General features: G+C 38.5%; 2 protein-coding genes across 3 annotated transcripts in view; both read left to right on the top strand.

The window, feature by feature from the left end:
* LOC149005761 (toMV resistant protein Tm-2 netted virescent-like) overlaps positions 1-16,740 on the top strand; it is a 58,674-nt gene that overhangs the window by 27,944 nt on the left and 13,990 nt on the right. The window lies entirely within an intron of this gene.
* LOC149005762 (putative disease resistance RPP8-like protein 2) lies at positions 8,541-13,108 on the top strand. Its single transcript, XM_089168465.1, has 2 exons — positions 8,541-11,984; positions 12,232-13,108. Exons 1-2 carry the CDS (start codon positions 8,601-8,603, stop codon positions 12,709-12,711), a joined length of 3,864 nt encoding a protein of 1,287 aa, XP_089024591.1. The 5' UTR covers positions 8,541-8,600; the 3' UTR covers positions 12,712-13,108.

The raw sequence follows: 16,740 nt of genomic DNA, 5'->3' as shown, positions 1-16,740 counted from the left end.
AAGACAATCTAACAGTTTTGAAATATCAAGGAAGAAGGAGAGGGAAGAATTAACTCTCTCTTTTTTTGAAAATCAGAGGTGAAACTTTTGAGAGGGTAATAAGACTAAATAGTGATTTTTTTTTTTCTTCTTTTGATTAAGAAGTCATTTATATTATAGCTAAAAAGAGTTAAATAACTGCATATTTTCAAATGACAATAGAAACCCAACTGCTCAACCTTCAACAACAATTACAATCAATACACCCAACCTTATTGGTTGTCTTCTCAATAGTGGTATAAAATTATTAGGGAGAGAAAATGAACTCCATCGAAGCGGGTTGTTCAGTCAGCAATAACTAGCGCCTTGCTATATGAAAAGGTATTTGACACTTAATTTTTAAATGGTGATAATTTACTAAAGACTGTCATCAATAACGCTAACTAGCTATGATTTATCGTAAAACTAAAGGATCATTTGAAATATAATAAGATACGAAAATTAAGACAAGATGAAAAGTATTATGTGTAGTCCTCCCACGAGGAGGTCCTGGATTCGCATCCACTCAGCGGCGTACATTAGTAATTTAGTTCCCACCCCATAGTAACAAGCTACATTTCCAAAACAAAAAAAAAAGTATTACGTGCAAGGAACGAAGTTCCGGAAGTTTCGCCCGGTTCGCTACCCAGCGAACCGGGCGAACTGGCGAAATATCGCCGAGATATATCGGCGATATTTCGCCTTAATTTTTTTGTGTTTCTTACTCAATAATTTTGATAAATTTGATGCCTATCCTAATCTTATACAAATGTGGTAAATTTGAATTATTTCCTAAAAATTATTCCATTTAAATTCTCTTACCCAGTCATATTTAATATGTTACCTTATGAGGCCTACATCATTAGGACATAATTGGAACGATTATCAAATCACTCTGAAGATTCTTTTATAAGATTCATGAATAATTTAAATTGTTTCCATAAATTATTTCATGTATACATCTTCCCTAATCACATTTGGCATGTTGACTTTGATAATTTAAATTATTTCTTAATAAATATTTCCATTTAAACCTATTGCCTAGTCACATTTAACGTGTTACCTTCTAAGGCCTAAATCATTAGGACATAGTTGGAATGATTAACAGACGATTCTATTACAAAATCTCTTCATAATTTAAATTGTTTACATAAATTATTTCATGTATATACTCTTCCCTAACCATATTTGGCATGTTGACTTTTGATGATTAGATCACTAGAATATAGTTGGTAAAATTGCTCATTAATCGTGAAGATTTTGCTATAAAAAGTTTTTCTATTTATAAGTTATTCTATATAGATTCTCCTCCTAATTACATTTAGCATATTAACTTTTGAGTTTTGAATCATTGTGATAAAATTGGTAAGATTGTGATAGAATCGCGAGAAAAAACTCCTAAAAAGTGCAATAAATAGTATAAAATTCACACACAAAAAAATTAAAAATATATTTTTTTCCGAAATATTGCGATATCTCGCGATATTTCGCGATATATCGCCAGATATCGGGTAAATATCGGTTTCACCCCTGGTTTCGTTTCGCCAGGGGGCGAAACTGGCGAATTTCGCCGATATTTCGTCGAAATTCGCCTAAATTTCTTTCCATGATTACGTGTATCCTTTATTTATAGTAGAAATAAAGATATTGCAATATATTCTTTGATATAGAAATATTATAGTCTACAAGAAAATAGAATATAAATGAGGTAAAGATATTTTGGTCATTTTATCTATTATTTAACAGAAATTCTAACTATAAGTAATTTTTATTCTTCACGATAAATATCATATAATTTAAAATATAATAGTAAATGAACATTAGTCTAATAATAATTGATGCCGTATAAAAATTTTTTTTTTTTAATATTAAAAAAATAATTTTTGTTTTTTTTAATATTTTATAAAAAAATTAAATTTTATTTATAATAAAAAAAAATAATAAATATTTATTTTTTTTTTTTTATATTATATGTTTTTTTTTCCTTTTTTTTTATATATAATAACTATCTCCTCTCTCTTTCTCTTTCAAATAAAATATATAAAATACCACCCCCCACCCACGATTTTTCCCTCTCCTCCCCTTCCCCCCGCCCCCCCCACAAAGAAGAAAGAAATAATTATCCCAATTTTGCGGTTTTTTTCCCCCCCCCCCCCTTATTTACCCATAATGTTTCGATGGGTTTTTTTGGTCCAAATGAGTTGAAATTTGGTGGGTAGCCTAATTTGATGCCAATAAACACAATGGAATGGTTGGTTTTGCTTAAAAACTCACTTAAATTGGTGTTATGGATCGGCATATAATCGACTGTATATACCGGTAAAACTGTAATTTTACAACCTTATTTTAAACAATTAAACTAACATAAATAAGCACAAAACTATTATATTAGTAAGAAAAATACAAGTATATAATAATACAAATACAACTACTCAATACCAAGTACTATGCCTTGGTGGATCCATGTCTTCCAGCTCTGTCTCCGTTGATAGTTGGGTACAAGGCCCATAGGCTACAACATTAAACTTCCGCTCCATTATTTTCTTGAAGTCATTCCAAGACATGTCATGCTGATGGTTGTTGACATACAAGGAAACCAGGCCTCTGTAGTTTTCATCATCCATGACGGTAAAACTACTCCCCTCAGGGGGGTAACGTGAACGGAGGTCTTCAATTGACATCGTAGCATCGAAAGGATATCTGTATGTTGCCTCCAACATAGCAGTTCTCTGTGAGCCAAATGGAGGCATAAGCGGGACACCCTGATGCTGATAACCCCAAACATCATTACCCCAACCACCATATGTCTTGCCTTCTGCGATGCCAAGCTCATGGAAGATCCATCATTATATCCATAGTGCGAACTCCTAGACGACATATCATCGTGTCCATAAGCAGAAGGGACACCATAGCCATAAGCAGGTGTGGAGCCTACAGACTCCTCCAAGGTCATGGACCCCATCACTCCTGACAACCTGTCCATCGGATCAAAATGGCCGTATGAGCCATATGATCGAGTATCATCACTATAACCATAGCCATACGACCCATACCCATGGTGGCCATGCATATGCTGCTGCTCCCCCCCCTGAAACTCCCCCCTCCCTGGCCGATTGTAACTCGTAGGACGACCTCGATGAAGCTCACCACCATGATCGTCATCCTGGGTGGCATGTGTGTATTGAGTCTCTCCAGTGTATCTCTGGGGGGATCCTGTGCCTCTGATAATGGAACATGATATCGTTCCTGTACTCCTCCACCACCACTACCACCACCACCACCACCACCACCGTCGTCATCATCATCCCTCCAAGTATGACTGGGACTGGGAGCAAGGGTGTCATCTGGATCATCATCTTGCGTGCCAGGCAGCACCATCCAATCCTCATCCGCTGTGGCGGCAGCCGCCGATGTGCTGCCCCCCTCTTGAGAAGCCATGTACTCATTTATATTAACTCCCGCAGCTTGAGCAATGATTGGGTCCGGCCTACCTCCAGGCTGGTCTAACACCTGGCTCGCCCCTATCCAACAACCAATCCGTGAGTGGATGTTGGTCATCTGCGATGAGCTCGAAGATATCATCGAGCTGGATGTCCTTGTCTTGCCCATTGTTAGTATTTAAACGGGTGTTCTCTAATTTTAGCCTCATGTTGTAGTGACAAAACACAAGGTCATTCAGGCGTTGACTTCCCAGCCTATTCCTCCTCTGCGAGTGAATCATCCCAAAAGTACTCCAATTCCTCTCACACCCAGAGGCAGAGCAAGTCTGGGAGAGGATCCGCACTGCCACTCTTCGGAGGTTCTCTGCATCGCCCCCATATAGAATCCACCACTCAGCTGCATTATCACAAATAATGCAAGTTAATACTTTAATTCTTAACAAAAATCCTACTTGTATCACTTATATGTAAAATGTAATGTAAATGTAATCATGCATCTAACTTTGGATCATAATTTTGTCGGTTTTGAATAGCAGGAAGCTGAACCAAAGGTCCCAGGTGCATCTCTAAAGTATTTTATCTGCAATAATTTGTATTGATGGTTAGCTAAATTCTTTCACAAATAAAAAGCAAGTACTAAGTTCTAAGTTTTTAAGTTCTTACCTCCATATGGCAATTTGATTGGACCGTTACGTTTGGCTCTAATTTCCCAATAACCTCCATAACGGCACCGAGTAGGTCCGACCGCAATCCCAAATTTTCGATGTCTTGATATTTTGGATTGAGATAATAGGCTGCATAATTCACAAACTCACAGTCAAAGAATTAATATTTACTACAAGTTACAAATTATAATAATAAGTAGTAACACACACTAACTACTTACCCGCCCTATGCATCGGATGCATCAGATGAGCGGTCCATCTACTATCAACAATGTTCAAGTATGCAGCAAAACCTCTGGGGTTAGCTCTTTGGATTGCTGTTTTCATTCTCTCCAGGGCTGCATATATGTGCGGCATAGTGGGCCCCCTGAGGGAGGAATCAACCATACGTAAGACCTTTATTATAGGATCTAAGGTCTCCAACACAATTTTCACATTCCTCCAAAAGTCATCAAACGAGATTGTCGTCTGTGCGGTGCGCCCACTACTAGTACTGAATTATCACAAACACATTAAGTTAGTAATAAATAATTAAATACTACATACTAGATATTCATATTTCATAGTATAAATGTATAAGAAGTTAACAACTTGTTAAATCAAATAGTAGAGACTATAGATAAAAAATAAATAAAAATACTTACTTTGATCCAACCCATGAGAACCACTCCTCTGATGAAAACATGGATCTCAAGCCCGACTTCCATTCCTGAATACTGTTGAGGGCGATGAAATTCGTGGCAAATCTCGTAGGACCGGGTCGCACTAGCTCACCATGGCATGCCTGCCTCATCATATTCAGAGCAACAGTATGATTGTAGATGAAATTTGTTACCTGCTTGGCCCTCTCCACTGTGCTCTGGATAATATTGATCTTGCCGATGTCCTTTAACATGAGGTCGATACAATGAGCTGCGCAAGGTGTCCAATATAGGTTATATCCAGCTGTATTCATCAGTACCTCACCGGCTTTCTTGAAGTTGGCGCCATTGTCGGTGACAATCTGCACCACATTCTCCTTCCCAACTTCATCAATCACATCCTGCAAAAGTCCAAGAATATACCTGTGGTCTTTTGTCTGCCCAGTAGCATCCACAGATTTTAGAAAGACAGTCTTTCGATCACAATACACCATAAAGTTGATGATGGATTTTCTTGTCGGACCGGTCCAGCCATCACACATAATGGTGCATCCATATGTCTCCCAAAATATTCTCAAATTACTGATGTACTCTTGCAGCTCCTCCTTCTCCTCAGTCAGGAAAGTGGTCAACACCTCCTTAGGGGTAGGACCAGGATGTCCAGGACCTGCCTTAGCAATAGTGTCAACCATATTACTATAGTAAGGACCCTGTGCTGTATGTGCCGGAACCGCATTGTAGTACATCCACTTCGACACTGCTTTCTTCACTTTCTTCGCCATCCCTTTCCATGCACCTGTGATCTTGGGCTGCTTAGCCCCCTTATTTCTGAAAATATCAGGATCTTGCTCTAGGATAGGATCCGACCTCTGTGGATAGTCACGTGGACGTGATCCCCGTACATCAGCCGTAGAAGGGACCCTCTGACTCTGTGATCTGCTGAACATACCACGTATACCACCCCTGTCCCTAGATCCAGATGCTCCAGCCCCTGATCCAGATGCTCCAGCCCCTGATCCAGATGCTCCAGCCCCTACAGGCCTAGAGGTACCGGCTCCTCGTAAATCTAGCTCGGCCCTCTCCTCCTCCCGGTCCTTGCATCGCCCTACTCTCGCCCATCGCCCGTCTAACATCCCTCTCCTCCCGCTCTCTCAAATCAACGGGATCAACCTCCGATCGAAATCCGAATCAACTCTATAAGATGATGGTGCCCGCACCGCCTCATCCAATGCTTCATTTACCCTTCTCCTCTCTTGTTTCTTCTTCCCCTTGTCTTTCTCCATCTCCCTAACTGCCTTTCTGATATCCGCATTCACCTCAGTGCAGGTAGCCACATCTTTTGAACTACCAGTAATGTGAGCCTTAAACCTACTTATGCCACCAGAATTCAACTCCTTACCACAGAAGTTGCATCTTGTTTTACTTTTATTTCCATCGATTGCAACACAAGATTGCCATGCGGATCAGCCCTCCCCTTCCCCTGCCGCACGCTCTCCACCGTGTCCCCATCCCTCGTCCCTGGCCCTGTGAACCTGCTCCTCTCCCACTACTAGACATGATAACAGTTGGTCTGTTGCAACAAAAATGATTTCACAAACAATTAAACAATACCAATATAATATTTTAAACAATATATAAATTTTTTCCGACAAAAGAAAATGCTACCATATCAAAACTGACAATGAAACCATACAAGAAGCACTTAAAAATAATTATATAGGTATTCTATAATTTTCTATAATTTTCAAAATCATTTTCCTTATTTATTCCTAATTGTTTCTCTTTTTTCATAATTATTTATATTTTATATTCATATTTTAATAAATTTCAAAAAATCAAAAAATTATTTATTGGGTCGAAAATTATTCCGACTCCGTGAGTTTGTAGATTGACCCATGGGGATCCACATATATTTTTTCAATCACAATGCAACACATATATCATGCAAAAAGCAAGCATTTAAAATGTATAAAAATACAATTTTTGACGCCCGAAAATAAATAAATAAATTACTTAGTGAAAAAAAAATTCGACTCCGTGAGTTTGTAGATCAGCCTATTGTATTCAACATATATTAATTTCATACCCATCCAACAATATTATGGCATGCATTTTCAAAAAAAATAGTTTAGTGAAGAACAGTTTACCTCTCAGATGAAAAACACCCAGATTTGTGTGAAATCTCGCTTGATCGTCGCGAATAAGGCTATATCCGTCAAGAATGAAGTGAGTACTGCGATTTTATGTCGAAGATCGGACGAAAATATGGCCAAAACACCTAGAACTAGGAGAGAGAAGCTCTGGATGGTGTGGGTGAGGAGAGAGAAAATCAAACGAAATTCAAAAGATAAATAATGAAAAATTCCCACGAGCCCCGCATTTTATCGCCAAATTTCGCCGAGAAATCGGCGAAATCTCGGTATTTATCGCCGATATGGCGATATCTCGCCATATCGCCGAGAAATCGCCTCCCCCCTCCCCCCCACTCTCTTTTTCCTTTTCCTTTTCCCCCTCCTCCCTTTCACCCCCCCCCCCCCCCCCCCCCCCCTTTTTTCATAATTCCCCCCCCTCCCCCCCCTCTTTCCTCCTATTTTATTACTATTTATTAAAAATTTATTGGTAGCGACTTCTTAAATCGCAACTTGATAAAATAATTAATATTAAATATACCACTTGGCACTTGACGTATTATTAAAAGTTCCCAATTTTGATTATTTTAGATAATTTTCATTTGCAGTCCCTGAAGTTTGGCTTAAGTTACTTTCAGTCAAAGAAAAATACATCTTACATTTAGATCTTCTGTACCATACTGAAAGACCCAGGGAATAACAAACCCCTTTAAGTCTGGACAGAATCCATGGTTTTAGATTTTCTATGATTAAAATGCCCCCACCTTTGATAATTTTCACCCCTTTATATCGTTTAATATTATTCAAAATTTATAATATATTTTTTTATGGATAAAAAAGAAAGGGATCGGAGGAAAAATAAAAGATTTCTATGCTTAACAGAATTGCTTAAAAACTTCTCTAATTGGGTGATTGAGTCAACTCCCAAACCAACAAAAGATGCTAGGGAAAGTAACTATATTCTGATCATATCCTAAATTAAATAAATTGTTTATGCATTGAATCTAGGAATATACACTCACCCATTCAAATGTATGCAGAGATTTTAATTCTAACAAACTTTTGAAAGTCACTGAATGGAGCATAGGGATCACGGGAATGGTACATGTCTATTTTTAAAAGAAAACAAGTTGGAAAAGATAGACGAAATGGAGGCATTGCTTATGGCTTTACAAGTAGGAGTTGACAAATCAAAGGAACTTACAATATTTATAGTAGAAGTGTGGTGCAACCTTCAAGGAGTTTCTCAAATTCTACGGAAGCCTGTAGGAAAACAATGGACTTTATATTTGGTGACTCTTTTGACAAACTTGTTAATGGATACAAAGAGTCAAGTTTTCTGTTACTTTAAATCCCCACCTTGTTTAACTACTTTACTACTCTAGCTACTCAAGCAACTATTAATCTGTAGGTAGTTTAATTCAGGGTTGTAACTGCTCTCTGAATTTTTAACAGAAGTTTTATTTTCACTATTAAAAAAAAGATATCCCGCTTCTCATTTATAATTAATTAGTCCTCCAACTTGGAATTAAAATAACTGGGCTTGGAAATGGGGTTTTGGCTGTTGGGGACATCTGAGGTAATTAACACTTGAATAAATATGGTTGATGTGATTGGGTTGAAGAAGCTGATCCAATATATGTTCGAAATCCGGAGAGATTTGTAAGAAGATCTAGGAGAGACTGAAAAACCGCCGAAAATTGCTCGATGGCGACGAAGGAATCAATGGCAGAAGTGCACAGTGTGATGATCCTCTTGAATAACCTGCGTCTACTTCTGGCGGCACATGATATGCGGAGTGGGCTGAGGGAACAAATATCATGGTTCTGCGAGCAGTTGGAGGTCATGTTTGGGTTTCTACTCGTGTACTGCCCTTCTTCAGACCAGGAGATGAGTGGGCTGAGTGAAAAAATATCATCGTCCTGCGAGGTCATGCTTGGGCTTCTACTCGAGTATTATTCTGAAGACGGAAGTAATTCTGATCATCATCATCATCATCTAGCTGCAGGCCCTTCTTCAGACCAGGAGATGAGTGGGCTGAGTGAAAAAATATCATCGTTCTGCGAGGTCATGCTTGGGCTTCTACTCGAGTATTATTCTGAAGACGGAAGTAATTCTGATCATCATCATCATCTAGCTGCAGGCCCTTCTTCAGACCAGGAGATGAGTTGGCTGAGTGAAAAAATATCATCGTTCTGCGAGGTCGTGCTTGGGCTTCTACTCGAGTATTATTCTGAAGACGGAAGTAATTCTGATCATCATTATCATCATCTAGCTGCAGGCCCTTCTTCAGACCAGGAGATGAGTGGGCTGAGTGAAAAAATATCATCGTTCTGCGAGGTCATGCTTGGGCTTCTACTCGAGTATTATTCTGAAGACGGAAGTAATTCTGATCATCATCATCATCTAGCTGCGGGCCCTTCTTCAGACCAGGAGATGCATAAGGTGGTTGAAATGATTAGGGATTTTGCTGTTGAATCTGGCGATGTTGTGCTGGACGCATTTGAAATCATGGCAAAGCAGCACACACATAGTACAAACAACACTACTACAGCAGATGAAGATGACGAATCACTTCAACTTGCCCTCTACGACAACCCTGCGGCTGCGCTCGGTGTTGAGGTCCGCGAAATCGTAAGTCTCATCCATGCTTACAACAGCGACGAGTACTACCGCAACGTATGCAAAAAGAATGCAGAAAAATCAATGCGAGTTTACCCCTCTAAAAGAAGCCACCAGACACTGGATGCAGCTGATTTCGCGGGTTTGGAATTTAACCTTAGAGTGATGTTACAGCGGTTAATTGAACCAAACGGAACACGGCAGCTGAGTGTCATTGCAATCACGGGAGAAGGAGGAACAGGTAAGACCACCCTGGCTAAACTTTTATATCGTGGTTATAGAGTTCAAGCAGATTGTTGTGGGTGGATGTCGGTTTCTAAAACATATGTGTTGAGGGATTTGATGCTTAGTGTTCTAAAAGATGTCATGATGAGTACGGAAAATATCCATGACATGGATGACAGGGAGCTGGGAAACGAAATTCGGAACCAATTGAAGGGTCGTAGGTATCTCATAGTAGTGGATGATGTTTGGGATACCCAAACATGGGATAAATTGAAACATCTTTTCCCCGGTGGTAGTAATTATAGTCGTATTTTAGTAACTACCCGTTGTCCTAGTGTGGCTTCTCATGCAACTAGACCTGATACAAAACCATTCCCCCTATCCCAATACTTTTTCGACCCTCTTGACAGTCTTCCTCTAGGCAAGGAGTCGGAGAAATTCTTTAACTCGACAGGGATTAGGCAATGTGATTGTTTCGAACTAAAGCCCCTAAACCAAGATCACAGTTGGATGCTCTTCTGTAGGTTATATTCAAACAACCAATATTACCCTGGTGACCAATATTACCCTGGCTATCATCATGAAATAGAAGCCCATGAATTAGAAGCCCAGGGAAGAAGGATTGTAAGAAGCTGTTGCGGGCGGCCACTTGTAATATCTGTGGTGGCTCATATTCTAAAAGCCATTGACAGAGTTGGTGGATCCAGTTGGTCCAGTATAGCAGCTCAAATTAACGACGAACCACTAAGCCGGGGGGATTACGATCAGCAGATGGACATTTTGACCTTGTGTTTCCATAAGTTACCCCAACACCTACAGTCATGCTTTCTTTATCTCGGTGCTCTTTTCCCGGAAGACACCGAGATTGATTTGAAGCAACTGATCCAATTATGGGTAGCTGAAGGATTAATAGGATTGCCAGTACAGCTGGTCAATAATGCGAATGGCACCATGGAGGATGCTGCAGAATACTATTTAGAGGAGCTCAATGGCCTACGCTTGATCGAAGTATCCAGAAAAAGATCCGACGGAAGGGCAAAATCATGCTTTATTCATGATATATTACGGGACTTTTGCCTCCGTTTGTCAAAAAAAGAAGGATTTCTCGAGGTACATACCGGTGGAGATCATACAAATACAAGCAGCACAGGCGGTGCTGATCGGATCAAACCAAAGATACTCTCAATTCTTGTCAACTGCAGAGAGTATCTATCCAAAGCAAAAAGCTCCTCCTCTGACTCTGCTTGTTCCCCTGTTCGATCCTTCTCTTCTTTTAGCCAGGACACCCAGAGCTTTTCGGAAGAAGATTGGAGATCACTTTTCCAACATTTTCGACGGCTTAGGGTGCTAAATCTTGGCGACCAAGAAGCTCAGGACAAAATCGATGATTCAATCAGAGACCTAACTCATTTGAGGTACTTGAAGGTGAAACCTGCCAAGAGCATCCCAGTTCCGATTGCTGCTATATTCAACCTTTGGAATCTTCAAACAATTGATTTGCGAAAAGCATCATTTTTTGATGAGCTACCAGTGGAGATATGGAAGATGCAACAATTGAGGCACCTTTATTTAGGTGGGAACTGTATGTTGCCTGAAGCTGAAAATGAAGACCATCTACCGAACCTCCTGACCCTCTCTTACATATCAAATGATCCTACATGTCACATCCGTGTTGCAGACAAGGCTCCTAATTTGAGAAAATTAGGATTACATGGCTATCGCTGTGAATCCAAAGCAGAGCAAGAAGCCACTTTCAGCTTACAACACCTTCAGTCATTGAAGTTTGCAGAGGAATGTACTTTCATAGAGACAATCATTTTGCCTGAAACCATTACCCAGATAACTGTGAAAGCGGCAGTTCTCCAGCCTAATGTAATGGAGATGTTCGGGAAGCTACCAAAGCTTCGGACGCTAAAGTTGGTGGAGACGAATTTTGAAAATGATGAATGGAAGGTCCTTGAAGATTCATTTCCGAGACTGCGGGTGCTGAAAATTGCAAATTCAGATATTGTTAGTTGGAAATTAGAGAAACGTGCAATGCCAAGGCTTCGCCACCTAGTCATCAGTTGCTGTTTTCAACTATCAGAGCTTCCAACAGAATTACATCAGAACAGTGCATTCCAAGAATTGCAGTTGCTTTGGCCATCTCCAAAATTAGCAAATAAGCTTGCGGAGAAGTTAGAGGAACTAAAGATTGGATTTGAGTTGAAGATTTATCCTCCGATACGAGAGATTAATAGGCTGGTAAGTTTATGCAATAGTCCTCTGTACCTATACATTTCTACTTTGTGTTTTATTCTTCAACACTGGTTAATAGTTCGAATTTTCCATGGTCGATCTTACTCATTTTAATCCTATGATTCTTGTTAATGTTTTATGCAATCATATATATATTTCTGATATTGCATTAGCACTCATTTGGTAAGCTCTCTTTTCTTTTCATCCTAAAACAATCAACTCGATTTTTATTTTTTAATTTTTCCCGGTAAAGGTATTGAATGCAGGCTGGATAGACAGAGATCTTCTTGACATTTATCCTACAGAGATAAAATTTCCGTTCGAGTTGAATAAGAGGAGCTCATGTTCCATTGAACTTGCTAACAACACAAATCAATTCGTGGCCTTCATCATTTACTCTACTAGCAAGAAATACCGTGTGAATCGCATGAAAGGAATCGTTTTGCCTAGGTCAACATTTGACGTTACTTTTACAATGCAAGCTCAAAATGAGGCTCCGATCAATATGGAAAGTGAAGACTACATCTCTATTCGGAGTATGGCCGTACCACACGGTACAACAGATAAGGATATAATCCTGGATATGTTTAACCGCGAGCCTAGTAAAGTTGTGAAGGAGTTCAAATTGCCCGTGATTTACCTTCCTACAAATCCCCTCCAACTAATTCGTGAAGAATCCTCCTCGAGGGCATCTGTGCCAGAGAATGGAAACCGAAGTAAACCACTTAATTAGGAAGATCTGTGGAGGATTTAACTTGCAAAAGCAATGCTGGTGGCCTCTACTTGTTTTCTTCTTCTTCCTTATTTACTTTATTATTTTTTTTTCTTTCACACTCCTTGTTAGATTTTTTTAATTTTTTTTTCTTGAATTTTCTTGTGGAATGCTTTGCTTGGAGTGGGAAGTTACATATTTCTATATTGGTGGACTATTCTTTGTTTTGAAATGAGTGTTTGATGATCTTGTCCTGGAAATATTTCTAAAACATCATTAGAACAAGTTTGCGTTTGATAAACTCATTCGGTAGAGTACTTATTATGGAAATATTTTCCTACTTCAAAGTATGATGGCTAACACCAAAATTATTACTTAGATCATGCCCCCACACACATAATATTAATATAACATTAAAATATCCATGAAATTGGAACTAACTCTTTGACTTGTATCTTCATTTCTTTCAAAACAATTTTCATTATTTGGATTTAGATTTTTAATAACGTCCTCACCAGTCACCTTATTCCCATAAAGGTCGACAAATCTAATAGTTTTATTAGCTTGGAAAATATGAACACCAAAAACTTTGTTTATCTGTGGTTACTTCTCTATGGCAGGTTATTTATCTGTAGTTGGCTTACCAGACACTCTAGGGTTTATGCTCAATGAAAATTTAGCTATGGATGCTAGAAATTGATCAATAACAACTTTCAATAAAATAACTTGGAATCAATTTCGAGTGACTATTTTGGACATGGTGCCACATGAACTTTGATATATGACATTATTACATGGGGTTTTCAATCCCATGCACCCCCTAAGTTACCCCTAATATTATACCAACCCCCTGAGATGCCCAATTTATAAGAACCCTATTGCTAACACCAATATCTTAGCCAGTTTTTAATTACCCATTTTCAATATTACCCTCACATCGTAAGTTAAAAAAATACTATCCATGAACCATATCTCCCAAACTTTATTAGGGTTTACAATCAGGAGAGGAAGAAGTTGCACATGGTAAAGGAAGATGAAGAAATGATTCTAGCATTAGGTAAGGTTCTTCATTCAAGGTTACTCTTATCTTTTTGAAAAATTTGACTTGTTTACATCAACATTGTTAAAACAAATACCACGAAACAACGAATCGAAATTGAAACAAAATGAAAACACAGAGATTTAACACCGTTCATACACCAATGATGTATGCTACGTCCAAGGTCGGAGAATAAGAGTTCTTTTAATTTACTATGTAGAAGAAGAACAGTAGGAGATCTCACAACTAATCACCAAGAATGGCGTTACAAGAATTTTCATCCAAATTCCTAATTGAAAAATCCAAAGTCTCTTAATAATGTAGTAGGTGAACATAGAATAAATATATATAGATTCCAATCGGGTAAATGGGTTGGCCCAAACTCTCTGCTTCCATCATAGATCTCCGAAAACGGGCCATTCGAGTCGTCCACAAAAATATGTCAGTGCGGGAGAATTCGGGTCAGAATATAAAAAACACTTATCTATACTTAACTGTGATTTTCTAATGTCAAGGAATGTCATAGACATTGTTTCACTATAGTTGGTAAATTGGAAAACTCAGGCAATGACATTATTTTTAACGAGTAACTTAGGGTATGGTGTTGAAACTCTTCTTATATAATTACGTCATATATCACAACCAAGTAATGATCTTACCACTTTTTACTTTTTAAAAGTTTTCAACTGCGGACTTCGCAGGACATTTCTTTATTAAAGATCTTGTTTTCACACATGAATAATTTATGTATGCAATAATTTATGAATAATCATTTATTGTTTGCAGTTGGTCGGCAATTAGATGGATTACAAATATTAAGAGTATACGTTCTCATATGTAATGTATCCTACAAGTTGGTAATAAATTAACAAGGACTGGGAACATATCTTAATCATCCGACGACAAATAATTAAAATTCTCCAATTGGCTTAGAAGGGGGAGGAGCACAAGAAATCTAAACTATGCAATAAGCTTGTGTGGGAATTCAAATCTGCCACTAATTTAATCCATATGTATATTGGCTGCTATCCTAAAGTCCAAGTCAATTGCAAGTCTTTTTCTCTTTTTTTAAACTTAGATGGTGACATAGATAGACTTGCAAGTCCACTAAAAAAAGATGAATTATTCGAAAGAGTTAGATGTTTAGGTAAACTACCCGATGAGTACTCCCATGCCATGTTCTTCCGATTATTTGAATGAAAATTCTTCCTTTTCATAAGAGATTGCATGCCAACCTTTTCATAAATCTACACAAGTAACTCAACCAGCTAGGCAGGGAGCTGAAATCCAAGCAAATGGCTTGTATAGACTTGCAAGTCCACTTAAACAAAGGTGAATAAAAACAAGTGAAAAGTATAATTTATTCTTCCACTTTTTATTTTTTATTTTTGGATGAAAAATTTAGCCATTCGCTTGAGGGAGGTTAGATGCATCGAATTCGTCAATAGCAGTCCTTGTTATTCTTTTATTTGGCTTCTTTTCCAAAGGGGACTTCACCCTTTTAATTAAACTTCTTGGAATTAAATTATTTGGAATTCGATAACATGTCCCTGTCTTACCTAATCCGCCTTGCAATTCTGAACTAATCCAACTGATCAATAGCAAGTCTTCTTTATTTATTTTTTTTCAATTTTCTTTTCCCTTCTATTGTAAGGTTAGATTTGTGAGTCTACCTAAACAAAAAAGGATTATAAGAAGAAAAGAAAAAAATTCTGTTCAATTTTTCACTTGAGGGAGGTCAGGTGCTAACTAGTTCCCTCGAGTATACTCATTGCAGAGAAGGCGCTGATGAATTTTACAAACAAGTTCGCAAATGAGATGATGAATCTTGAAGTTAAAATTCAAATGAATTTAAATAGGCAAAAGTGTTGGATCGTGTACGGTCAGGATACATCTGAGTTGACAATCAAAATCGGGAGACGTTTCGTTATTTAATCTGGTGGATAAGATTGATCCAAAACAACGACTGCAAAGAACTATCGATTCGAACCTGGAGGTAGTGATGATTACGGCTGAGAGAGGATGTGTGGCGTCTTTGGCACAAAATACGAAGAACGCAGACGGCTCTAGAGGTACAGTGATGCAAAGAGCAATCAATGCGATGCTTGATATTCGGGAGAGCGTCTGACCATTGACATACCCCGTCTTAATGATTAAGATTACCCAAAAGCAACCCAAACCTTCGGTAATCCCTAACGCTTGGCCTAGGGGGCTCATGATATGGGAATATTTGTATCGAACCAGGTCTTCCTATGGTTCGGTCCTTAACCCTAGTCGAATACGGCTCAACCATGGTCGGATCCAAACGTTCGGTCAAATCTTTGTTACATAAGAAAGAAGGATCTCTGCGGTTCCGAAGATAAATGTGATCCCCAAGAATTCGGGATACGTGATTGAATTATAATGGGTAACTACCACTAATATGGGGTGAAGGATCGTGCCTTGCGAGGAAACCGCTTTCATCTCCGAAAGAAGGGTAAAAACCCTATGATCAAATGGTCACCAAGAGGGAGCACAAACGGATCCAAAAGTTGGGAATCAAAGGTAAAACCTATGTAAACGAGTAATCTACGCACAGTGAAGGTATCTAAATCGTTTACCTGATTAACGTATTCAATTCAATATATGTATCTCTTTAGAGCTCTGTGATCAGTTCCACTACTGACTTAACCTTCGGAGGTGCCCTCCCGACCCCACGGTCGGACCACATCTAATATTGTTTTGCAGGAACAATCGCTGGAAATCTAGAGGCTGAGCAGATTTTGGACGCATCAGTTATCTTGAATTCATCCATGGTTGGCTTTCAGAGTTTGTAGGTTTAATCTCTAATGTGATTCCTTGGCCTCTAAGATTTCACCAACTGGGGAAGCTTTTGTTATCATTTCGGTGTTATGGAATATGAGTTGTTCCTTAGTTTTTTAAGTACTGTTAATTTTGAAGTATCTCTCTTTCCTTTTAGATTCTTATGAGTGACAAATGGTCAGTTAATTAATTAGTTGGATATTTGAGTT

The sequence above is a fragment of the Hakea prostrata genome, chromosome 9 (assembly GCF_041222555.1).
Source record: "Hakea prostrata isolate BN-2017 chromosome 9, UWA_Hpros_2, whole genome shotgun sequence".
Classification (NCBI taxonomy): Eukaryota; Viridiplantae; Streptophyta; class Magnoliopsida; order Proteales; family Proteaceae; genus Hakea; species Hakea prostrata.
This window is presented reverse-complemented; position numbering and strand designations above follow the sequence as displayed.

What these genes read in the sequence shown, in the direction of transcription:
- LOC149005762 (XM_089168465.1), top strand. Translation starts at nt 8,601, where the DNA reads ATGGCGACGAAGGAATCAATGGCAGAAGTGCACAGTGTGATGATCCTC. An exon ending in TACGAGAGATTAATAGGCTG is followed by an intron (nt 11,985 to 12,231) that starts GTAAGTTTATGC and finishes TTCCCGGTAAAG; the next exon opens with GTATTGAATGCAGGCTGGAT.